The 26,352-nt window shown below is 43.1% G+C and overlaps 1 protein-coding gene across 2 annotated transcripts in view; it reads right to left on the bottom strand.

Annotated features, from left to right (window-relative positions):
- ATP8B1 (ATPase phospholipid transporting 8B1) overlaps positions 1–26,352 on the bottom strand; it is a 144,182-nt gene that overhangs the window by 19,301 nt on the left and 98,529 nt on the right. For both annotated transcript variants that reach the window (XM_032802572.2, XM_032802573.1), the window contains exons 9-20: positions 24,546–24,628; positions 20,474–20,632; positions 19,495–19,583; positions 18,490–18,680; positions 17,378–17,586; positions 15,371–15,414; positions 15,023–15,179; positions 13,042–13,230; positions 12,164–12,276; positions 11,313–11,477; positions 3,459–3,570; positions 534–609 (exon numbers count right to left, since the gene is read on the bottom strand). In XM_032802572.2, coding sequence (XP_032658463.1) covers positions 534–609; positions 3,459–3,570; positions 11,313–11,477; positions 12,164–12,276; positions 13,042–13,230; positions 15,023–15,179; positions 15,371–15,414; positions 17,378–17,586; positions 18,490–18,680; positions 19,495–19,583; positions 20,474–20,632; positions 24,546–24,628 — 1,587 coding nt within the window. The remainder of the gene's footprint in view (positions 1–533; positions 610–3,458; positions 3,571–11,312; positions 11,478–12,163; positions 12,277–13,041; positions 13,231–15,022; positions 15,180–15,370; positions 15,415–17,377; positions 17,587–18,489; positions 18,681–19,494; positions 19,584–20,473; positions 20,633–24,545; positions 24,629–26,352) is intronic.

The following is a 26,352-nucleotide window of genomic DNA, read 5'->3' on the forward strand; positions in this document are numbered from 1 at the left end:
TGATCCGTGACACATTTTTCATGGCCGCGAATTCTGTAGGGCCCTAACGATGGAGTAGGTTGCCTTGGTAAACTGCAATGCAAAATAGTAAAAAAAAAATCCACAAACCACAGCATAACTGAATATTGGCCACTACTATGGCTACACCTGTGCTACAAAACAGGGGTGTGATTCCCCTTGCTGATGTACACATACTTGAGCTAGCTTGATAGGGTATGTATTCTGCATGGCTCAGCTGTGCCCCCACTGCCTCTACCCATGCTACTATGGCTATATTGTTATTTGCACTCATACTGGCTCTGTAGGGGCTAGCACAAGTATGCATACATGAGCAGGGGAATCACACCTTGTAGAGTAGACATAGCCTGCGTTTCAGTTACCCTGTTAAGGCATTGTAAGCACCATATAGGAGGAATCAAAGGAGACAGTCAGATAAAGAAAGCAAGCCACAGGAACAGTGTGGCTACTTTAAAATCTCAAATTTCAAAATATTCAAACTCTTACACAAAGAATTATGTATGCTTGTAACTTACCTGATATCCTCTCCATAGCAGATCGTAGTTTCATCTGTTAAAAGTTCACAAGAAAATCCAATGTTTTCAGCAGTTTCTGTAACAAACAAAGTCACATGTTACCAAGATTCTTTAATTAATTATTATTAAGGCTGCAAGTGTGTCACGGAGGACATTAAGGCTGTGAGTGTGTCATGGAGGTCATCCGTGACTTTCCATGACTTCTGCAGCGGCCAGTGCCCCTGGCTCAGGGGTAGCTCAGACAGCCCCTGCACCTGCAAGCACCACCCCTGCAGTTCCCAGCCTAGCAACTCTGTGAGAGGGGTGTCACCTTCCAGAGAGCAGTGATCTCCAACCTTTTTATGCCCAAGATCACTTTTTGAATCTAAGGGCAAACCAGAATCTACCCCACCTATACCCTGAGGCCTTAACCCTTTCCCAAAGCCCTGCCTTGTTCACTCCATTCCCCGCTCTTTCTGTCGTTTGCTCTCCCCCACCCTCACTCACTTTCACCGGGCTGCGGTAGGCATATGGGATGGGGTACGGGCTGTGGGCTGAGGGGTTCACAGTGTGGGAAGGGGCTCTGGGCTGAGCCTGGGGTAGGGGGTTGAGGTGCAGAAGGGAGTGCCAGGTGCAGGCTCTGGGAGGGAGTTTGGGTGCAGGAGGGGGCTCCTGGCTGGGGCAGAGTGTTGGGGTGCAGGAGGGTGTACAGGGTGCTGGCTTTGGGAGGGGGCTCAGAGTGGGGCTTGGTATGCAGGAGGGGGCATGAGGTGCTGGCGGCGGGGGGCATGTAGCTCCGGGTGCTGTCCCTCTGCAAGCATTGCCCACACAGCTCTCCCAGCCAAGAGGAGCTGTGGGGAAGGTGATTGCAGGCAGGAGCAGCATGTGGAAGGAGAACCCTGCCCCCTGGGGCTGCACTGGCCACTTCCAGGAGTGGCATGGGGCCAGGATAGACAGGGAGCCTGCCTTAGCAGCAGCCACGCTGCACCACCAGAGACTATGATTGACTGGGAGATCCTCTAAGATCGACCAGTCAATCACAATCAACTGGTTGGTGATCACTGCTTCAGTGGCTGCTCCGAGCTGGGGTGGCGCCATGCACTAGGACTGAGAGCAGGGAGCCTGTGTCTCCCGTGCTCTCAGTGGTGCCCCAGCTGGCACCAAGGCACCATAGAGTAGGAAGCGGTCTGAGTTGAATGCAGAGGGGACAAAAGGTGGACGTGGGGAGGGAAAGGCATAGATTGGAACGAGGAGTCTGATGAGACTGGGATTGGCTGTGGGAGGGGGAGACACTAGGACTCTGACAGTGAGTCCAGAGACAAAGACTGGGACTGGCTAGGCAAGAATGGGAGTGGGGACAAGGAGCCAGGAGTGGGAGAAAAGAAAGGATAGAGACAGGTGAGAGGGGATGAGGCAGAAGCATCTCATATTCCCCTCTAATGCTGTACCACAAACAGGATAACTAGGTTGGGCAGAATTTGATTTTTCCCCCAATAGATAACCTTGATTTTTATTGTTAAGCTTTTTTTATTATCTATTTAATTTTTCAATTGTGCAAAATTATGGGTTTTAAGCATTTTGAATTAGTTTTATAACCATTAAAACACAAACTATCAACATCAATATGTCTAAATTTTGATATTAAATCAAGTTCTAAGAAGTTCTCAAGAAGTTTTCTTACTTTGCTTATCTGTAAATTTCGATGATCATCAATGAAAATATTTTTTCATTGGTTTGTATAGCGCAACTGACATTTCCTGATAAAAATCTGATCCTTCCAAGCTTAAGGCTAACCCACTATTATCCTCAGTTACTCTGCTATAACTCAACTAGCAGGAGTCTATGTGCTGTGCAGTGGATCTAAACTTGGTTCCAACCTCAATGATGACTCCTGTGAGTGTCAATATGATACTACATGATGGAATTTGTTTTTTTGTTTGCCTTTTCAATAACCTAGGAAATTACACACATGCACAAAAAAACCCTTATGAACATCAATTTTTAAAATGAAGTAGTCAGAAGTTAGGAAATGCCTGCGTATCAGCCTCCCTGTGCATATGCATTATGATAGTCTCATTACATGATCACATACTATTGTGTCCACAGAACCTCTCTACAGGATGGACTTGCTCTGGAGCTGACTTATGGCAGTCTAGTTAAGTAAACTCCTCTGAAGAGCCCCTGCCTCATTTTTGCAGAACTTGGAAGGTGTGTATTAAATGAGGCAGTGACTGCAGGAAGAGTAAGGATGGTTCATGGTTAAGGTAGGTGAACATTACCCTGGAGAACTGGATTCTATCCCTGCCTCTACCCCCAGGTTCCTGTATGATAGTGGGCAAGTCACTTAAAGGTTTATTCTCTTTTCAAACCCTCCTTAAAGAAGAAAGTTTCCTTTCTGTCCCAACAACTTAAAAAGACAAAATTCACTTGCATGAATCAGCCAGGTTTTATAACCATGGAAACAGAGGATAATAATGGAAATAGCAACTCATTCTTCTGTTAAAGTCATGTCTGTCATGAACATTATTTTCCAATCAGTTACCCTTGTGATTGGACAAGTTAATTAGTTGGCAGCCAATTGTCAGACATTAGTTTCTCATTTGGAAATATAGCAAAGATTTTTCTCTGAAAATAATTCATAGGTTAAGGCCATAATGGTCATCCAGTCTGACCTTATGGAAAACACAGGCCATACAATCTCACCCAGAAAATTCGGCATTAAGCGGAACTTCCATCTGAGCTATTGCACATTTTTTAGAAATATATCCAGTCTTGATTTAAAGACTTCAAGAGACAAAAAATCCACCACAACCTTACGGAAGTTGTTCCAGTGATTAGTTACCCAGTTAAGAATTTGAGTTTTATTTCTAGCCTGAATTTGTCTAGCTTCAGCTTCCAACCATAAGATCTCATGTTTCTGCTATCATTATAGTAATGTAAATATACCTTTTTTGTCACCAGTAAGCACCCAGATTTTAATGTCCGCCTTTGCAAGTTTGGAAATCGTTTCTGGAACACCATCCTGTAGTTTGTCTTCAATAGCTGTAGCACCCAAGAGCTGGAAGTCATTGGAAACATAAGCATACAATAAGACAAAAATCCAGAGAGAAAACATGTTTAGTTTGTAGTAGAAAATGAAGCTACTTAGATACGGAATAAGATACTGTTGTCTCTTGTCTTATACTTAGATGATAGGCTCATTGGGGCAAGAAAAGACTGTTACTCACCTTTGTAACTGTTGTTCTTAGAGATGTGTTGCTCATATCCATTCCAATTAGGTGTGCGCGCGCCGTGTGAATGCTCGTCGGAAGATTTTTACCCTAGCAATAGTCGGTGGGTCGGCTGGGCGCCCCCTGGAGTGGCACCGCTATGGCGCTGGATATATACCCCTGCCGAACCAATGGCCCTTCAATTCCTTCTTGCCGTCTACTCCGACAGAGGGGAAAGAGGGCGGGTTTGGAATGGATATGAGCAACACATCTCGAAGAACAACAGTTACAAAGGTGAGTAACCGTCTTTTCTTCTTTGAGTGCTTGCTCATATCAATTCCAGTTAGGTGATTCCCAAGCCTTACCTAGGCAGTGGGGTCAGAGTGAGATGTTGCAGAATGCAAAACTGCTGAGCCAAAGGCTGCATCATCTCTGGACTGTTGAACCAGAGCGTAATGAGAGGCAAAAGTTTGGACCGAGGACCAAGTAGCTCCATGACATATCTCCTGGATGGGTACATGAGCCAGGAAGGCAGCAAATGAAGCCTGAGCTCTGGCAGAATGAGCGGTGAGGTGGCTCAAGGGAAAATGAGCCAAGTCATAACAAGTACGGATGCACGCCGTCACCCAAGATGAGATCTTCTGGGAGGAGATAGGTAGGCTCTTCATTCGGTCTGCCACCGCGACGAAGAGTTGGGGCGTTTTATGAAAGGGTTTTGTGAGCTCAATATAAAATGCGAGCGCTCTACGGACGTCTAGGGAGTGCAATTGTTGCTCCCATCATGATGATGAGTGTGGCTTTGGGAAGAAGACCGGAAGAAAGATATCCTGGTTTACATGAAAGGCCGAAACCACTTTAGGAAGGAACGCCAGGTGTGGTTGCAACTGCACCTTGTCCTTGTGGAACACAGTATATAGTGGGTCCACCGTGAGAGCCCGAAGCTCGGAGACTCATCTCGCCGATGAAATGGCTTTGAGGAAAGCTGTCTTCCATGACAGGTATAGTAGTGAGCAGCTTGCTAACGGCTCGAATGGGGCAGACATGAGTCTGGTTAGAACCAGGTTGAGGTCCCAGGTTGGGGCGGGGTGTCGTACTTGGGGGTATAGGCGTTCCAAGCCCTTGAGGAACCTAGAAACCATAGGGTGCGAGAACACGGAGCGGCCACTTGCCCCTGAGTGGAAGGTAGAGATGGCCGCCAAGTACACCCTCAATGATGATATCGCTAGGCCCTGCTGTTTGAGATACCAGAGGTAGTGGTGGGGATCAAGGCCTCAGTGGGAGTGACATTCTGCGTTTTGCACCAGCGGGAGAAACGCTTCCACTTGGCCAGATACGTTGACCGAGTGGAAGGTTTCCTGCTACCCAGGAGTACTTGTTGTACTGAGGCAGAGCAACGTAACTCGGACTGGCTTAACGACGCAGGAGCCATGCTGTGAGGTGAAGGGACTGCAGGTCTGGGTGGCGAAGTCTGCCGTGGTCCTGAGTTATTAGATCTGGGCGAAAAGGAAGGGTAATTGGGTTGGCTATCGACAGGTCGAGCAGCATGGTGTACCACTGCTGCCTGGGCCACGCTGGAGCGATCACGATCAAGTGAGCTCTGTCCCTGCGAAGCTTTATCAGGACCCTGTGAACCAGTGGGAACAGTGGAAAGGCGTAAAGAGGTTGGCTAGTCCACGCAACAAAACGAGCCCGAGGAGAGGCCTTGGAAGGAGCAGAACATCTAGCATTTCCTGTTCTCGTGGGAAGCGAAGAGGTCTATATGGGGAAAGCCCAGCTTCTGGAAAACAGAATGAATAACGTCCGGACGAATCGATCACTCGTGAGATAGGAAGGATCTGCTGAGTCGATCCGCCAGGGTGTTCTGAACGCCTGGGAGAAAAGACGCTACCAGGTCTACCGAGTGGGCTATACAGAAGTCCCAAAGCTGGATGGCTTCCTGACAAAGGGGGGAGGACAGTGCCCCTCCCTGCTTGTTTATGTAATACATGGCCGTTGTGTTGTCTGTGAACACTGAGACACAGCGGCCTTGTAAGTGCTGTCGAAATGCCTGGCACGCAAGGCAGACTACTCTCAGCTCTTGGACATTGATGTGCAAGGCCAGCTCCTGAGATGACCAAAGGCCTTGAGTGCGAAGATGTCCGAGGTGGGCACCCCAGCCAAGAGATGAGGTGTCCATCGTCAGGGCCATGGAAGGCTGGGGTGGATGGAACGGCATCCCTGCACACACCAGGGAGGGCATCAGCCACCAGTCGAGGGAGCCTAGGATGCTCGGGGGAATGGTGACTATCATGTCTATGGCGTCTCTGCCTGGGTGGTATACCGAGTTGAGCCAAGATTGGAGGGGACGGAAGTGTAGCCTGGCGTGTTTGGTCACGAATGTGAAGGCAGCCATATGACCCAACAGACTGAGACAAGTGCGAGCCGAAGTCGTTGGGAAGTTTTGTAGGCTTTGGATAATTGTTACCATCGCTTGAAACCGAGTCGGTGGTAAGCAGGCTCTGCCGAGATTGGAGTCCAGGATGGCCCCAATGAAGTCTATCCTCTGTGTGGGAACCAGAGTGGATTTCTCTGTATTGATCATCAGGCCTAGACGTACGAATAGGTCCTTGACAATGCCTGCATGATGGGTGACTTGTGTCTCGGAGGTCCCTCTGATGAGCCAATCGTTGAGATACGGAAAGACGTGTATCCGGCGGCGGTGGAGGGAGGCGGCCACTACAGCCATGCACTTTGAATACTCTTGGTGCTGTAGAGAGGCCAAACAGTAGGACCGTAAACTGGAAATGCTGATGGTTAGCTACAAATCGGAGGTACCGCCTGTGTGGAGGATAAATGATGATGTGAAAATACGCGTCCTTCATGTCGAGGGCGGCATACCAGTCTCCGGGATCCAAGAATGGGATGATGGTCCCCAGGGATACCATGCAGAACTTCAACTTTATCATGAATTTGTTGAGTTCTCACAGGTCTAGGATAGGCCTGAGACTTCCCTTCGCCTTGGGGAATAGGAAATAGCGGGAGTAGAACCCCTTCCCCCTTTCGTCTTCTGGTACTTCCTCTATGGCTCCCATAGTAAGGAGCATGCGCACCTCTTGTAAGAGGAATTGCTTGTGAGAGAGGTCCCTGAAAAGGGACGAGGGTGGGGGGTGGAAGGGAGGGGGCGAAATAAGCTGGAGGTGGTACCCAAGTTCCACCGTGTGTAGGACCCAATGATCTGAAGATAGCTGGGACCACGCAGGGAGGAAAAAGGAGAGATGGTTGGAAAAGGGAGGTAAAGGATCCTGGAAAGGAACTAGTATGCTGTCCTCGGGGGCACCTTCAAAAGTTTGGCTTTGGCCCCATAGGTGGTTTGGAGGGACCTTGATTCTGGCCCCCCTGGGGTCCAGACCACCGTCTACGATTGCCTCGGCCGCGTCCTCTGCTGAAGTCCTGTCTCAGTCTAGGCAGGGGATAAGGGCAGTGAGGCTGGGGACGGAAGGACCTGTGCCAAGTCACCGGGATGTGCATCTCAAGGGAGCGCACGATGACCCTGTTGTCCTTAAGGCTCTGCAGTCTGGGGTCAGTCTTTTCAGAGAATAGGCCTTGATCGCCAAAGGGCAGGTCCTGTATGGTGGCTTGTAACTCAGGTGGAAGGCCTGACACCTGAAGCCATGATATTTGCCTCATGGTGACACCTGAAGCCAGGGTCCTGGCTGCGGAGTCAGCTGCGTCCAGGGAGGCCTGGAGAGAAGTTCTCACCACCTTCTTCTCTTCCTCCTAAAGGGCAGCAAACTCTGGGCAGGAGTCTTGGGGAATGAACTCCTTGAATTTCTCCACTGCCGTCCAGCTGTTATAACTGTACTGGCTAAGCAGAGCTTGCTGGTTTGCCACCCTGAGCTGGAGGCCCCCAGTAGAGTATACCTTGCGGCCCAATAAGTCCATGCGCCTAGCCTCCTTTGATTTTGGAGCAGGAGCTTGCTGGCCACGGCGTTCCCTTTCATTGACTGATTGCACGACAAGGGAACAGGGTGCACATACAGGTACTCATACCCCTTAGAGGGTACCATGTACTTCCGCTCAACTCCCCTGGCCATGGGTGTAATAGATGCTGGAGATTGGCAGACGGTATTGGCGTTTGCTTGTATCATATGGGTAAAACGGCAAGGCCGCTCTTGTGGGGGTGTCAGTTGACAGGATATCCATCACCGGGACCTCCTCCACCTGGATATTCATATTCAGGGCCACTCGCCTCAGGAGGTCCTGATGTGCCCGCAGGACAATTGGAAGAGGGCCCGAGGAGGATGTCCCTGCCACCGCTTCATCTGGAAAGGAGGAAGAGGAAAGGACAGGGACAAGAGGGTCCTGCGTGGGCTCCTGTTCTTGAGCAACGTCAGTCTCAGGTGGAATTTGAGACACTGCCGGCTGAATGAGAGCCTCCTCTGTACCCCCGGGAAGGGGGTGCCTGACCGTTGCCTCCGGCACCCAGTGTTCCGATGGTGTGGAGCGGGATGGCATGGGAGGCGCACCTTGGGCTTGATGGTATGCCCAAGGTGTCCAGAATGACCACTGATGGGGTCCCTGTTCCTGGGTCTGGGTCTCCTGAAAGACATGGCCGGGCACATCTGAGTCATGGTCCTGTGCATAGGAAGCACTGTCCACGTGAGAATACACAGATGTGTGACGAGATGGCCAAGGAGGCGCTGAAAACCCCTGGGAAGGGTCTCGATCTCTAAACAACCTTTCCCTGTGTGGCACTGGAGAGCGGTACCGGTTGCCATACCGGTACCGGGAACAAGACCAGGACCTGCAACCGGAACGGTGCCGGGAGGTCGACCGAGATCTGGAGGCTCGATGTCTAGAGCGACTGTGAGAGACGCGGTGCCGGGAACGGTACCAGGAGCTGGATTGGTGCTGAGAGTAATAGGCTGGCGAACGGGACGCTGAGCGATGCTGCGAGTGCGACTGGTACCAAGATGGAGAGAGGTGCCAGGACTGCGAGCGGCGTCGGGACCGGGATCGGCAACGGGACCAAGCGTGCCGGTGGGACCGTGATCTTGATCGGTGCCTCTCGACGGTGCCGACAGAGGGTGGGCTCAGCAGGGCAGGCTTGCCTATCGATTGAATGACCCTCACCAGCAGTGCCGGGGGTTGAGGCAGCGTGGACTCTGTCAGGGCGATCAGATCCCTTGCCGTAGAAAAGGTCTCCGGCGTAGAGGGAATTATGAGCTCAACTACAGCGTGTGCCAGGGAGCTTTCAGGCGCCGGACTCGACGGCCCTTGCGGGACCGGAATCGACGGTGCCGAAGCTGTCGGTGCCGCGGCAGATGTTGGTGCTGGGCGGTCTGACTTAGGCGGGTGCTCCAACTGCAGTGCAGGTGGCACGGAAGCCGCTGGAGTCTTATGCTTCTTAACCCGCGGAGAGAGGGAACGGTGCCAAGCAGACAACGGTGCTGGCAACGGTCGGTCCCGAGGGGTCTTAGCGGTACCGGCTCGATCCAGTGCCGAAGAGACGCTTCTGCTTGATACGGACTGTCCAGCGCTCAGTGCCGAGGGCGGAGGAGTAAGAGCTGCCTCCATCAGGAGCTGTTTCAGACGAAAGTCCCGATCCTTCTTCATCCTGGGCTTAAAGGCCTTACAGATCCGGCACTTATCCGAGAAGTGGTATTCCCCGAGGCACTTAAGGCAAGAGTCGTGGGGATCTCCCGTTGGCATCGGCCTGTGGTAGGTCGAGCACAGTTTGGGGTCCGGTGAAGCCCAGTACCGGGTGCGGGGAAGGGCCTAATCCCCGAACCCGTGTCAACTATATACACTAACTATAACAAAGAATGAATAAAACTAACTATAACTATAGAATTTACAACTATATACACGAGAATTAATAAAAGAACCGCGAGTAGCTAGGGAGGTGGAGATCAGCTAAGCCGCGTTCCACTGTTCCAACGACCAACACGGGCAGTAAGAAGGAACTGAAGGGCCGTTGGGTCACCAGGGGTATATATACAGCACCATAGCGGCGCCACTCCAGGGGTGCCCAGCCGACCCACTGAGTGTTGCTAGGGTAAAAATCTTCCGACAAGAGTGCACGTGGTGCACGCACACCTAACTGGAATCTATATGAGCAAGCACTCGAAGAAGAACCATCTTTTTGTGGTCTGTTTGTATAGCACCTAGCACAATGGGGTCATGGTCCCTGACTGCGGCTCCTAGGTACTATGATGATAATAAACACCACCATTACAGAACTAGATGACATTGATAGTTATTATTATGTAGGACACCACAGGAAACATTTTCATCTGTGTATTGTATTCCTTCAGTTACAACTATATAATAAATTCTCCACTTCAGATACTGATTTTATGTTTTAAAGACGTGTTCCCCACAGTGTTTAAATAATGTTTTACTGAACTGACACAGTAAAAGAGGGAATGTCAAGAGTCCAAGGTAACAGAAGTGCTTTTAAGAGGGACAGTGACACCATGAAGTCTTGCACTATCCAATACCTCTAACAAGGTGGTAAAGGTAGCAGATAAAGTGTGATTAACAGGTGGTTAATATTACTAAATAGAGCATAATAGGTGGCGTGGACTAAGAACATAAAAGGGAAGAACCTGCCACCGAAGAAACGGCAGCGGTAAAGCTGCTGCCGCCGAAGTGCTGCCGATCGCGGCTTCCTCCCCCACGCCCTGCCACTTGGGGTGGCAAAAATGCTGGAGCTGGCCCTGATCAGCAGTTAACAGTATGGTGATCCTGCAATTCACAGCTGACCAGATCATTTTAACAATAAACTTTTTCTTGGTATACTTCAGATGGCCAATTTATGCTTTCTAGTTACCCCAGAGAATCTCTCTTAAAGTCAATAGCATTTGTCAACGCAGTAGAGCCTGATTTGGCCCAGGGTATTGGATTTCTTTAAAAAAATCTTCACAATGACTGTGATGAGAGGTGTTTGTTTTTTTAAATGCTATTTGTAATTTATACTCTTGCTTCTCATGAAGTGGTCTTGAATATACTCAATTAGAGTTATCTGAGTGACATATCTTGATCAGACTGTTTGGTCCATCTAGTCTTACCCTCTGTGTCAGGCACATTAAGCAATATTCAATTCTTCAAATAAAGGCAAGTTAACTCCATACAATATTAACTGGTTGCATCACACACAGTGGAGGTAAATTTAATACTAGAAGTATTTCAGAGGTTTAAGAGGAAATAAACTTTGAACAGCTATAGTAAGGTTCCTCTTTTGCAAATTATTTGTAATGCAGTTACCATCATAGCAGATAGTGTTTATCTATCAAATTTTAAAGTCTGAACTTTTTTTTTTTTTTTTTTTTTTTAAACACTAATTTCTAAGCTAGTCCTACTGCTTAATGAGATATTAGCGGCCTTTTTGGAATGGAGGAAAAAAGTCCAGTGAAAGCTAAACCAAAGAAATCCATCTTCCTTCATTCCCTGAAGCTCTCTAGAACTGAGTTTTGGCAGTCTCAAAATGTTAATTAAAATTGTACTCACAAATGTGCTAATCAAAAAGGGCTATTCAGATTCCACAATGGTATGTTACTATTTGGACAAGAATAAAAACACATTTATAATTTAAAATATTAGAACTTACAATAAGGTTTTTTTCTATTTCCTCATACACTTTATCCAGGGCTTCATCACGGTTACTTGCAGCTACACTAGCTTCCATGAACTTTTTATTCCATGTTTCATATTCACCATGACTAATGTCCTTGTAGCAGAGGCATAACGTCCTCAAGGTCTCATTTGCAAAAATCTGTGGGGGAAAAAAAGAGAAATAAGCTGCATAGATTTCAATATTGGCTTAAAACTGAAGTTGAGAAGACATGCTATGCCTAGTCAATCCGAAAAAACTCAGCCACTGGCTGCTCCTGTACTCAGACTGTATGCTGAAAGTTGGATACTGCAGAATATCTAAAAATGAGTTGCAGCCTGAAAGAATTCTAATCCTTCACTTCTGGTGTTAAATAGAAGATTCAACAATCATTTGGAAAAAATGCAAAACAATCAATACAGTAATAGTACATAGTGCAATTTATCAGTCAATCTAGGTAAGTCTAGAAAACATGCTGCAAAGTACAAAGTAAAAAATAGAATGGAGTAGGAAATTCTCAAGTGACATGCAAATTTCTCAAATAATGAAAAACTAATTTCAATATGTACAATGCAAACATTTAAAATACAATTCCATGAAAAAGAAAAAAAAGGGGGAAAAATCATGTTCTGATTTCGAACAACAGAACATCTAGTAGCAGCAAAATAAGTTGTTTTGGATGCTATTCAGCTTTTTTGACAACTTCCTTCTAATAGTACTATGGAGCTATATTTTTCATAATTATTTAGCAAAGTAGAAATAAGTCAACTCAATGCAGTTGTAGGTAGGTGCAAATAGCTTAGTTTTACCCATGTTAAAAATTCAATTTAAAAAAGCAAAAAACTTACATCTAGTGCGTCCTGTGTAACCTGTCTCTGAGGATTCACTGGATGCAAACGTTCATAAATTACTGTATCAGCTCCTTTACAGTAAAGTTTAATGTTTCCATCTGGTTCTCTTACTAAATCAGAGAAGGGGAAAAAACAAAAACAAAAACAAAAAAGCAAAGGGTAGATGTAATAAAGGATAAATTTCTGATCTGACTTTTGCGTCTCGCTATTATGTCATCAGTTTTCTGGTAACAGGAAGATCTCTTTTTTTTAAAATTAGAGAATCTGAAATATTCTATCAGAGAACTGAAGGTTAAACAACAGGGAAACCAACAAACAACTTATTTAAGCAGGAAGAGACATATGAGACTGGTATGCCTAGTTAGAAACTTGATTTAGTAATTCTCTCTTATACTGGTATAAGCTCTTTAATGCGGCTCAACAGCATTCATTCACAGACCTCCTCCACTGCCATTCAGAACTGTGTGGACCACACTGATAAAGGAATAATAGCCTTGACAGCACTACAAAAATCATTTAACATGTAAGAGTCAGTTTAGAAAAACCTTCTGTGCATTTCAGTTTCATTTAAAGCAGTGGTCCTCAACCTTTTTGGCAAGCGGCGTCATCGAGAGGCATCACTGCCGAAATGCTGCCGAAGGACGCGGGTGCATTTAGATCCCCCCGTGGGCACCATGGCACCTGCGGGCACTACGTTGGGGACCCCTGATTTAAAGCAATTTAGCAGCTGGGAATACAGAGCAGCCACCACCATATAACCAGTCATTTTGCCAAATACAACCATAACAGCACAATGTGAGAACCTCCGTTCTACTGTTTTAGAGAGTTTTTCTTTAGAGATCTCTAAAAATAAAGCTTTTTTGAGATCAGCTTACCAATAACAGACATTCGTTTTCTATCACTGTTGAAGTCCAAGATAGCAAGAACATCATAAGTTTTTTCAGTCCCCATCTCACTTATAGTAATGGTATTCTGAGTTCGTGAAAGAAAAGCAAATCCAAAGTTTCTGGCTGCTGTTACCAAAGCTCCTTCATCTGGGGAAGCCGCTTGATAGTTGAGCTGACCTATAGCATTAACAGAGTGAAAAGGGAAGAAAGCCATAGTATATTTTAGTAACTGATGCCCTTGTCTAGTGTACTGCATTTATAGACAGTCGGGACTTTTAACACCCCATGCTTCGTAGCAATCAAGGGCCATATGGGGTGTTTAATATTCTACACTTTTGATTTCTCTGTATAACTCAGGATCCATTTTTACTGTGGATTTAATTTAAAAAAAAAAAAAAAAAGGGGTGGCATGGTCTAGCAATTCGAAGACAATCTGGGAGCTCATTTAATCGGTGTTCTGGACTCCTTTCAAATAGGCAAGTCATTGAACTGCTCTTTCTCAGCTTCTCCATCAGTAAAATGGAGATAACAGAACTTGGTTATTTTTATTTATAGGATCATAATTTCTCATTTATTTCATTGCATCATTTTGGAAGACAAACAGCCTCAAAACAGAAAGCTGTGGCCACATTAACCACTGGAAAAAAATAACTTTAATTAGAGAAGACCAAGAAAAGCAGGCACAAAGTTACAGTGAATAAAGTCACAGATTCCAAGCCCAGAAGGGACCACTGTGATCTTCTAGTCTGACTTCCTGTATAACACAGGCGACAGAACTTCCTCAAAATAATTCCTAGTACAAATCTTTTAGAAAAACATTCATTCTTGATTTTAAAATTGCCAATGATGGAGAAATCTACCATGATTGCTGGTAAACTGCTCTCATTTAAAAATGGATGTCTTATTACCAGTCTGAACATATACAGCTTCAGCTTCCAGTCACTGGATCGTGTTAAACTTTTATTTGCTAGACTGAAAAAATCCATCATCAAATATTTGTTCCTCATGTCTGCACACAAGTATTTATAGACTGTAATAAAGTTACCCTTTAATCTTTCTCTTTGTTATGCTAAATAGATAGAGCTGCTTGAATCTCTCTCTCTCTCTACAAGTATGTTTGCTTACCTTTTAACCATTCTCCTGGCTCTTCTCTGAACCCTCTCCAATTTATCCACATCCTTCTTTATCTTAATCTAGTTATTGAATTCATGTAAGACCAGGACAACAGAGTGGCTGGAAAATTCAGCACTTTGTCCCCTCCTTTTGCATACAGAGTATGCTTAGACTCAGACTTTTATCCTTGCTTCCCCAGTTCACCACTTCTCCCCACAGCCACTCATCTGCACCCTTAACCTTTATTCATTCTTCAGATTGCAAAGTTCAACATTCCTCTTTATTCAGCTTAGTCCTCTACGGCACTGTATATATTTGTGCACATATTAGAACCATTATGAGGGGAAAAAGCACATTTACTGAAGGGGAAAAGCGTCTATAGCCCCAGTCATGCCAGCACCTAAACAAATACTGAACTGTTCATACATGAGTTATCCCACTGAAGATAAACTTCAAGTGTGTGAAATTACATGTGTATGTAAAAACTGTGCTTATACCTATGTGTTTATTTTACCCTTTATTTGGTGTTAATGCTTTTGAAACTCTATACACCAAATACAGGTTTTCATACAGTGAAGTGTAATCCTGCGAAAACACTAAGTCCTCTGTATTTCGTATTTGTTAAACTTAGATTCAGAAAATGTTTATTGAAGCAGGTATTTAATACATATTTATGTCAAAACTGTGACAATTCGAAAGTCAAATTTGAGAATTCATGGCACATGTAGAGAGGGGCATCTTTAGTGCAAGTACAAGCCTAGAATTTATACAACAGCTTGGTGTTCCATCTCACTTGTGTGAATGATGTTAAAGTTGAAGCTACTATGTGTCCATTTTACGCAAGCAGAATACTCACCATCAGACGCATCCACCATTACCGTGTGACAAATTGCAAGTAGAAAAAAGAATTGTCGAACTTCAGTCTCCTTTCCACATCTAATTTGTTCTATCAGATAATGATCACAAAATGCGAGTTTCCCATCTGCATACATGTTCCAGCTAAAATCAACTTGCTGGATTAGGAAAAAATGAATAGAATTTGAGGTGAGTGCAATTACTTCATGCCTAGATAAAATCCTCTCACATTACTTGTGGGGCAAAAATCCCCTAAATTAGACGAAAAATAAAATCCTAAACCTCAACACTCCTATCTCAAAACCCCAGCGTCTAACACATTCCTAGTGAAACAAGTCAACTGACTTACCTCTTCATAGTTTTGATGTTGTCCAGACCCATCCCTGGATTCTCCTGTAATGGAAACAATATTGTTCCAAAATCTTAAAGGTGAGTATCTGACAATTTCAATGTCTATTGCTCAAAGTAGAGAGAATACAAATTAAAGGGAATTTCAGTGCATCGTGGTTTTTATATTGGCACCCGTCATTTCATAGTATGTGGGGTGGAATTTTCAAAAGTGTTCTATGTTGGCTTAAACTCTGTTTCCACTAAAGTCAATGGTAGAACTCCAATTAACTTTAAATGGGAGTACAGCTTCAAAAACACTGCTAGCATTAGAGCTTGTGGAAACCCGATTTTTTGTTACATTTTTTTTTTTTAAAGGAAATTACTTGTGAACTAAAACAAACAAAACAAAAAAACACCACCAGAAACAAAACAAACAAAATTAGTTTTGGTTTGATTAAAACATTTTGTTCAAATTTTAACTTTTCATTTTAGAATATATAATAAATTAAACCAAAAGTAGCTTCAAAATGAAAGATCAAACATGCTGTTACAAAAAGGTCAAAAATGGAACTTTTAACTTTACTGAAACATCTTTTCCACAAAATTTGGTTCTAAATGAATTTGCGAACGGCAACATATTTCAGTGAAACATATTGCTTTTGACAAATCAGCATTTTCTGACAGACAGAATTTTCCTTTGGCAAAATTTCCAATCATTTCTACTCAGCATTGACTTAAACACAAGCTATAATTTTTTTCATGCTATGGCTCTTTTAAAAATGGCTAGAAAACAACAGCAATCCCCAGCCCCAATTTTGAATAACTTTAGCAGCAATAATTTACTCAGGAAAATTTAACCAAAACTGGTACAACTGCACCCTGAAGTAAAGGTGGCACAACTGCACACCTTTTACCAAGAAGTAAAACCAGCAGATCCCATGGACCCGAGGTGGCCAGAGAATGACAGTTGCATTTCATGACAACTTTTGACGTTTTAAATGTTTTTGTTCCTCACAGGAACCGAATCAGGCAGTTTTCATCCCAGATCACTCTGAACCAGGCAGAGTAGGATTTTGAATGTGGGTCTCCCACATCCCAGGCCATTGCCATAGCCACCAGGTTAAAGAGTCTCTCTCTCCTTCTCCCTTCTTGACAAAAAATTTAAATCAAAAAAGATACATCGCCATGAAATATTTCAGCTTTGACAAAACTAACATTTTGTCAAAATATGCTGTTAGCCCAAAGTGTTCCAACCAGCTTAACTAGACAGGCACAGACCACACTCATTGAGACTGGGAACCAGCATAATGGCACATGGTCCCTTTTTCTGCTCCCTCTGTAAAGCTCCTTCAGTAATTATACTGCTCAACCCACTGCCCACCAATTAGCTCCCTCGAAATGGAGACTTCTAGAGTCCAGGGTGGGTGAGTTAATGCTGATTGGATCATCATTAACATAGCCACAAAGTGTTCTGTGGGGTTAGTGTGCAAAGTGCCCAATTCCCATAGCCATCTCCCCCTATTGCTGTCCCTCTGTCTACTACACACAAGCTGGGAGTGTGGAGAGTGGAACAAGGGAGAAAATGTTTTGGAAGAGGCAATCTCATGTTCATCCCTCAGAACCAGCAGGATCTCTGTTCTTGTAGAAGCAAAAAGGTACCATATCCTTCATATTTTGGGGGTTGAGAATGTCAGAATTCTCACAGTGGAACACACTTGTATCATTGAAGTGCGTTAACAAATAAGTACTTAATATAATGGGCATGCAACAGTTCAGATTGAAAAACAATTGACAGTAGAGAGGTGTAATAGTTAGCAATGACCGAGACTTGCAGGGATGGTCTCCCTAGCCTCTGTTTGCCAGAAGCTGGGAATGGGCAACAGAGGATGGATCACTTGATGATTACCTGTTCTGTTCATTCCCTCTGGGGCACCTGGCATTGGCCACTGTCGGAAGACAGGATACTGGGCTAGATGGACATTTGGTCTGACCCAGTATAGTTGTTCTTGTGTTCTTACGTACTTACCGTATGTTTGTCCATTTATACAGCATTTTTTGAATGCCATGATGTTCTGCGTAAGCGTTCCTGTCTTATCTGAAAAGATGTAGTGGATTTGTCCAAGCTGTTCATTCAGAGTGGTGGTTCGGGCCTTAGCAGGTGTATCCTTCTCAGGGTAATACATTTGCAGATCCCAGTTTATAAAATAGCTTTGGCCTAAACGAATCACTTCAACACTAATTGAATAAAACACAACAGCAAGATCATACAATTAACAGGTTGCTATACATTAAAATGCAAAGACATGATGTAGATCTATCAAGTTCTGAATGAATTTTCAAGGACACCAGTAGAGCAAATAAATCCATGTTATCGGATGTGTTAATATTTAGAAATTATACAAAGGAGCTAGTTTATTTCCAAAAACTCACCCAGGATATAAGCTACTCAAAACAATTGATTCAAAGTGCACAGCTCAGTTTAAACAGTCCAGCACAAGTCAGAGAAGAGACCCCAAATGGAGCATGTCAAAGGTGATCCCATATTACCACCACTGGAGTGAAAACTATATTCAGTAGTAAAATCTAAATACAAAGTAGACATTTTGTGAGCTAACTGAATACTAGACTGACAGCCAAAACTCAAAGTACTTTTCAGTAAAACATGAAGTGTGAGTCAGTTCTCTGTCTTAAAAAAGTTGAATGTAGAACATAGGAAAAAATTCAACACAGGGCCTAATCCTGGAAGCAGCTTCTTCCATATACAGTTTCTCAATAGGACTGTACAGAACTAGCTACACACAGAAGTAAATTCTTTCAGGATCTGACCTATCACTGTACATTGTTTGAATATTGGAGAAGCAATTTGTTCATGTTTGAAATTTACCACCACACAGTATCAAATTTATTAAAGAGGGCAAGTGTTTTTAACATTAATTTTGCATCTTTCAGTCAAGATTTGTACGCCCTAGTGACACATAGTATGGCTCACCGTCCTTTGAAAATACCAATAAGAGGAAAAGAACACAACATCTTTTTGGGAACAAGGGGATTGGAGGAAATGTCATCAAATGGAAATACAGTTAATTTTACTCCATACCCACTACATTTTCAACTTTAAAAACAAAGAGATGTAGTTACCTCACATAGAGAGAAATGGGAACCATGGTGTTAAGAACAATGATGTAGCCCCAAAAATTAAGGAAGCCACGGTACGGAGGGCTGTAGTCTTCACCATCATAGAGGTACCAAGAAGTATTGCCAATCTGCTGCTCCCAATAAGTGTGTCCAATAGCAAGGCCAGCTGACAGGAGGATCAATACAATAAAGATCTAGAACATAAAGCGCCAAGAGTGTTCTTTGTAAGTCAATGGCCTTATTTGTTAGGCTGGATTCGCAACCTTGACCTCTATGATGATTCTCATGAGACGTTTTCTTAGTAGTTATTCAATAAAAGGAAAAAACAAATCTAGTAGGGCAACCTTTCCCTTGAAAGTTCTGTTTTAAAAGAGGACATTTGCCAAGATATTAATAATTACAAAGACACTACGCCCTTACCTGTGCTACTAACGTATTCCAGATTATTCCTCAAATTGACTTGTGTTTGAACTGAAGAAGTTTTTAAAGGTCTAATTTTCACATTTTACTATATGCAGATAGCTTGATTGTTGCACTTTAATTCAGTTTGGAAATGAAACTAGCAACATCAAAGTGCCTGGGGACCAATTTTTTTTTGTTTCAGTTCAAGTCTAACTTAGCCAAAGTTTATAACATTGCAGGTGAAATGTTTAAATTAATTTTAAAATAAAAAATGAGCATTTGTTAAAATAAATTAAATGACAGTTTGTTTACTCACTTTGTAATTGTTTTCCTTTATAATAAGGCCTCAACCTTACTTGCTGTTCTAGACAGGCAGGCCCCATCACTGACACAAAGCCCACTGACTTCACTGAGTGTCTAACCACAAAGTGGGATCCACCCCTGTGGACTTGCACGGTTAGTGCCTAAAACTGGACCTGAATATATTTGATATGTCACACTATGAATAATGATTATTGAAACTAGGCACAGCAGGACAACATTCACACCTATACAGTAGGAACTCCAAAAATGTAACAGAGTAAAAAAAAAACCAAAGTCTGTTACCGTGTAAACCATGTAGTTCATGAGAGAGTCAATTTTAGTCCTTTTAAATCTGGTCTTTCCGCTGTTTTTCATTATTTTTGTGTCTCCTCCTTAAAAAAAGCCCAAACAAAAACAAAATTAACAGAAATAAAAAGAAAGACATCAAGTGTGAACATCATTTTATAAGAAAGTGTACTAGATCTTGTAAGTTTGCACACAAAGGGTCTGATCCTGTAGCGTGCCGAGTGCTGTCAAGTCAGGAGGCTGATACAGAAAACATCAGGAATCGAAGATTCTGCACCTTTTAAAGGTGGGATGTTCAGGGCTCTATCCTTCACATAAGAGCTTCAATTGAAGTTAATGGAAATGCCTATGCTGGACAATTATTGGGCACAGCTTTTACCTAGTTACCTTGCTGTACTTATTTCATATACTTCTGTTTCTAACCATTAGAGGAGTGAAGTTTTGGAACAGCCTTCCAAGGGGAGTAGTGGGGCAAAAGACATATCTGGCTTCAAGACTAAGCTTGATAAGTTTACAGAGGGAATGGTATGATGGGATAGTCTAATTCTGGCAATTAATTGATCTTTGATTATTAGCAGGTAAATATGCCCAATGGTCTGTGATGGGATGTTAGAGTGAGATCTGAGTTACTACAGAGAATTCTTTCCTGGGTGCTGGTTGATGAGTCTTGCCCACATGCTCAGGGTTTAACTGATGGCCATATTTAGGATTGGGAAGGAATTTTCCTCCAAGGAAGATTGGCAGAGGCCCTGGAGGTTTTTCGCCTTCCTCTGCAGCATGGGTCACTTGCTGGAGGATTCTCTGCATCTTGAGGTCTTTAAACCACGATTTGAGAACTTCAATAACTCAGACATAGGTTAGGGGTTTGTTACAGGAGTGAGTGGGTGAGATTCTGTGGCTTGCATTGTGCAGGTCAGACTAGATGATCATAATGGTCCCTTCTGACCTTAAAGTCTATGAGTCATATAAATAATACCTGCAAATATGACCACTCCATGGCAGAAGTCTGTATTCCTGATTTTACAGCCACGCAACAAAATTTTATCAGCATCCAGTGGATATGTCCTGCTTCTCCAGAATAATGTTCCTGTAAACTTATCTAGTCGATTATTGGGTTCTTCGCATTCAATTAAACCTAATAAAAATATTAAAATTTAAAAAATGTAATGATCAATACCAATGACATTATGAAATACCATACAGGATTTTACTTTAGTCCTTTTACAGGAATAGCACTGGATTCTGCTACAAAAAAAAAAAAATACACCATTTAAAAGCAAAAGTTCTGAATAAAACATTTGTTTGAAAATCTGAGCGCAGATATTCAACACTATATTGCCAAAAAATGTTGAATATGGTGAATCCATTGGCATTTTACTTTAAGTTCATCCACAGACTGCAAATACACATACAGCAGAACTATATTCTTGCTACAATGCCATGTTGTATTCAGCCCTCAGTTAAGCAGACTTTAAGCCAATATCTTTACTTGAGTATTTCCTGAACAGTGAAGGTGGTCAACATGGGAGAGGAATGTAAGTTTCTCTCTTACTGGATTGCGTACACTCCAGACTGAGGCTATTACTCAGTATTTGATGCTATTTTGCTTTCAAGACTTAAGTGGCAATGACCCAACAAGAAAAATACACGGTCATGCTGATAACTTGCTAGTAAAGATATTCTTCCGAATTTGAATCTTTTGGCCTTTTCCCCTTGTTTGCAAGCTACATGAACAATGTTGAGATCTACTAAGGTTTTTTTGGTAACCTTTCAGCCTAAAAGCTTTTAATTAGACATTGTAGCTTATTACAGAGACAAGGCAGGTGAGGTAATAACTTTGATAGGATCACCTTCTATTGATGAGAGAAACAAGGGGCAGGTCACCAGTTAAAACACTGCAACAGCACAAGTGCCACTGTAGCACTTTAATGAAGATGCTCTACACCAACAGGAGAGAGCTCCCCTGTCAGCACAATGAATTCACCTCCCTGAGAGACTGTAGTTATGTTGATAGGAGAAGCTCTCTTGCTGACATAGCACTGTCTACACTGGGGGTTAGGTCAGTATAACTACATCGCTATGTTAATTTTTTACACGTGAGTGACGTAGTTATACAGATTAAGTCTGTAGTGTAGACCAGACAAAGCTTTTGAGCCACACAGAGCTCTTCTTCAGGTCTGGGAAAGGTACTTCCAGTGTCACAGCAAAATGCAATGTGGAACAGATTGTTTAGCATCAGTAATGAGCATATACTGCAAGTTGGCCCATGAAGAGGTTCGCATATTGGGGAGCGATCTTCGTAACCATCACTGTTCCCATGGTTTGGGCAAAGTGTTTGTTGTCGTATGTAAAATTGTTATGGGTGAGGATGGAATGGATGAGTTTGGCGATGTATTTGGGGTGGATATATTTTTGTCCTATGTCTGCAGAGATGTTAATGGACCACTTTACTTTGAATGGTCCCCTGCAATATGTGTTAACTACTTACACTAAACAAGCTGTTCCACATTGCGTTTACTGTGACAGTGGGAATACTTTCCCCAGGTCTGAAGAAGAGCTCTGTGTGGCTTGAAAGGTCAGCTCCCAGATTACTACACTGGGCAGCACAACATGAGGAGGAGGCGACCAGACCTCTGTGGAGAAAGAAGTGGTTCAGGACTATTTAGAAAAGCTGGACAAGCACAAGTCCAAGGGGCCAGATGAATTGCATCCGAGGGTGGTAAAGGAGTTGGCAGATGTGACTGCAGAGCCGTTGGCCATTGAAAACTCATGGCGATTGGGGGAGGTCCCGAATCACTGAAAAAAGGCTAATGTCAGCCTCACCTCAGTCCCTGGAAAAATCATGGAGCAGGTCCTCAAGGAATCAATTTTGAAGTATTTAGAGGAGAGGAAAGTGATCAGGAACAGTCAGCATGGATTCTCCAAGGGCAAATCATGCCTGACTAACCAAATTGCCTTCCATGATGAGATAACTGGCTCTGTGGATGAGGGGAAAGCAGTGGACGTGTTATTCCTTGACTTTAGCAAAGCTTTTGATACGGTCTCCCACAGTATTCTTGCTGACAAGTTAAAGAAGCATGGGGTAGATGAATGGACTATAAGGTGGATAGAAAACTGGCTAGATCATTGGGCTCAACGGGTAGTGATCAATGGCTCTATGTCTAGCTGGCAGCTGGTATCAAGTGGAGTGCCCCAAGAGTCAGTCCTGGGGCTGATTTTGTTCAATATCTTCATTAATGATCTGGAGGATGGCATGGATTGCACCCTCAGCAAGTTTGCAGATGACACGAAACTGGGAGGAGTGGTAGATACACTGGCGGGTAGGGATAGGATACAGAGGGACCTAGACAAATTAGAGGATTGGGCCAAAAGAAATCTGATGAGGCTCAACATGGACAACTACAGAGTCCTGCACTTAGGACGGAAGAATCCCATGCACTGTTACAGACTAGGGACCAAAGGGCTAGGCAGCAGTTCTGCAGAAAAGGGCCTAGGGGTTACAGTGGACGAGAAGCTGGATAGGAGTCAACAGTGTGTCCTTATTGCCAAGAAGGCTAACGGCATTTTAGGCTGTATAAGTAGGAGCACTGCCAGCAGATTGAGGGACGTAATCATTCCCCTCTATTAGGCATTGGTGAGGCCTCATCTGGAGTACTGTGTCCAGTTTTGGGCCCCACACTACAAGGATGTGGAAAAATTGGAAAGAGTCCAGTGGAGGGCAACAAAAATGATTAGGTGGTGGGAGCACATGACTTATGAGGAGAGGCTGAGGATACTGGGATTATTTAGTCTGCAGAAGAGAAGAATGAAGGGAGATTTGATAGCTGCTTTCAACTACCTGAAAGGGAGTTCCAAAGAGGATGGATCTAGACTGTTCTCAGTGGCAGTAGATGACAGAACTAGGAGCAATGGTCTCAAGTTGTGAGGGAGGTTTAGGTTTGATAGTAGGAAAAACTTTTGTTAGGCGGGTGGTTAATCACTGGAATAGGTTACCTAGGGAGGTGGTGGAATCTCCTTCCTTAGAAGTTTTTAAGGTCAGGCTTGACAAAGCCCTGGCTGGGGTGATTTAGTTGGGGTATTGGTCCTGCTTTGAGCAGGGCGTTGGACTAGATGATCTCCTGAGGTCCCTTCCAACCCTGACATTCCATGATTCTATGATTCTCTCTCACCAACACAAGTTGGTCCAAAGACTATATTACCTCACCCATCTTGTCTCTCTAATATCTTGGGACCGACATGGCTACAACTACAATTCATGTACATTAGTTTATTGTCTGTTCTGTGGACTTTGTTATTTTTATTGTTATTGTGTAAATTATGACTGGTCACTTCATGTCACGTGGTATTTCTGCTTCCATCTGAAAATGGAATTCAGCTCATCTTGAAATTTTGGATTTGGACATGTTTATGAACGCAAAAAATGTGTTCTACAAATGTTTCTACAAATGTAAGTGAACAAAAAATATGAATGATTGAATATTGCAATCTGAACTTTACCCAGATGGTGAGAATTTTTACCACTTTTTACCCATATTTGCTGTAAATTTGTTTGAAACTTTTTCTTCTTTGAAGTATAAGGTATAGGATTGCTAGAGAACTTTAGTAAAGAAATACAGTTCTATCTCAGGTCCCAACAGGAGGGAATGTGAAATTTGAAAAATAAAATACACTTTGTGTTTGCACAGTAAAATTAGCTTTAATATTAAGAGGAAAAGAAACTAGTCTATAGGCTCCCAACATTTTATTTATTTATTTATTTATTTATTACAGAAAACATTGGAATGGAAAATATTAGTTTAAGATCTCCTCTCTCTCCTCTCATTAACATACCCCAGAATGTCCATGATACAAAATCTTGTCTTTCAGATTGTACTGCTGAGCAAAATACAATTTTTAGTCAAACCAGTTACTTGTACTGCATACTGGCTTAAAAATAGAACCATATATGTATTACCAACAGCCCAGTCTGAGCTCTTCCTTTTATTTAACTGTATGTTATTCAAGCTACATTTGAGCAACTTTAACGAGAATAAAGTGTTTGCACAAACCATCAAATTCTGCCATTGCACTTTCTTCTTGGAGATATCGGTCTGTTACCTCAAGTGACATTTTGAACTTTAAGTTAGTTTCACTAAAAGAAAAAGAAAAGGATGTTACCAAAATCCGAAAAAAGGAGGAAAATTTAAAGTAACATGAAAACACACACATACATATGCAACTATTATTTGTGCATATCCACTTTGGGAAAATGATAAAATAGCACATTTGCAAACATTACATTAATGCATTTGAAATTCCCACAAAAAATTGCACAAGTAATTCTAACAAGAAAGCTTGCTCACTTCTCTCCATAATGGATATACTGATTGACTTACGTTCACTGTAAATAAGGAAATGTGAGCCAAGAACCTCTCAGTGCCAACTGACAAGGGGGTGCAGAGGGATTACAGGACTCTTCTGAGTCTGATATGTACTTTCTAGTTCACCAAAGAATGTCACTCTACGTCTCAAATGAAAGCCAGTGTCTCTCTGTGCATTCATAGTATTGTGAAATGTATGTAAAGATACTATGTAAGGAGGGAGTATACAAATATTCAAAATATATTTCTAATGTCTGTATGAAGGTGCAGGTCACCAGCAAAGATGAAAAATGGGTTTTCTGTCAGACAATACACTTTTATTTGTATGTTTATAAATTTGAGAATTGACTTGTTCACAAAGGGTCTCCTATGATCACTCTAAATGGAATGCACAAGGAAGGATTGTGAGGACTTCAGAAAGAAACTAACCGGAAGAGAAAAGCAGCAGGTGGGAGGAAATCCTATCTGGAGGTGTACAAAGGTTTGCTTAAGTATATTTGGGGGAACAGGGGAGTTGCCTGGGTACCCTTCACTGAGGAAGTAAAAGGACAGTGATTTTGTTTCATGAAAGGGGTCTCAACCAGGCTTAGCTGAAAACACTGGAGAGAACTTTGGGTGAGAAACTTATTTGGACACAAGAGTAAATTGTTAGTTAAGTTTAGTCTCTAGAAAGCACATTGTGATTTTTTTATACGTACTTATTTGTTTCCAGTATTCTTACTTACTATCATTTCAATCTTTATTATTTAATACATTTATTCTTGTTTTCACAATGAATATATCTAAGTGTTGTGGTGGGGGGCAAAGTGCTGGTCCGGAGTTGAATCTTACAAGCTGGTGTATACTGTTTTTTTGGGAATAGCAGGCCTGGTAATCCTGTGAGTGTTCAGTGGATAAGGGGCTGGAGATGCTGCAGGCAAAGCTCTGTGTATTCAGGGCAGGCATGTGCCTGTCGCTACCCATGCAGAAAAAGCAAGATCTGCTGCTGCCAAGGGCTGGTGGTTTCAGGGAGCTCCCATAGCAGGCATAGACAAAACTTCTTCATGATAAAGGCATGTAAAGGTCAGATGCCTCACAACCCTGGGTACCCCAGGGGAGCAACACAGTAAAAATAACCCACTTATACACTACTTGTAGAAAAACAGACCCAAAGTGGGAAAGCTTTGGCAAGATCTTAAACTCTTATTTACATTTCTCAATGGAATAATTTAAAAGACAGAACAAACACTTCAGAGTTCAAACAAGGAGAGTCTCAAATGGTGTAATATTCAGTTGAGCCACAACGAACACCAGGATGTGCCTTGCTACTTTGTGATTTCTCACCTCAGAGGCAGTGTCAGCACAAAGCGCTGTTTCCAAATAAGTGGATTAGGTTACATCTGTGCACATACTGTTAATGTCTTGGTATTATAAAATAAAATTCAGAAAAATTGGTTTTAGTTTATTATAACCTTGTATTAATAGTATTTCATTGCCAAAAAGAAAAAGATGGAAA

This window comes from Chelonoidis abingdonii, chromosome 6 (assembly GCF_003597395.2).
Source record: "Chelonoidis abingdonii isolate Lonesome George chromosome 6, CheloAbing_2.0, whole genome shotgun sequence".
Lineage (NCBI taxonomy): Eukaryota > Metazoa > Chordata > Testudines > Testudinidae > Chelonoidis > Chelonoidis abingdonii.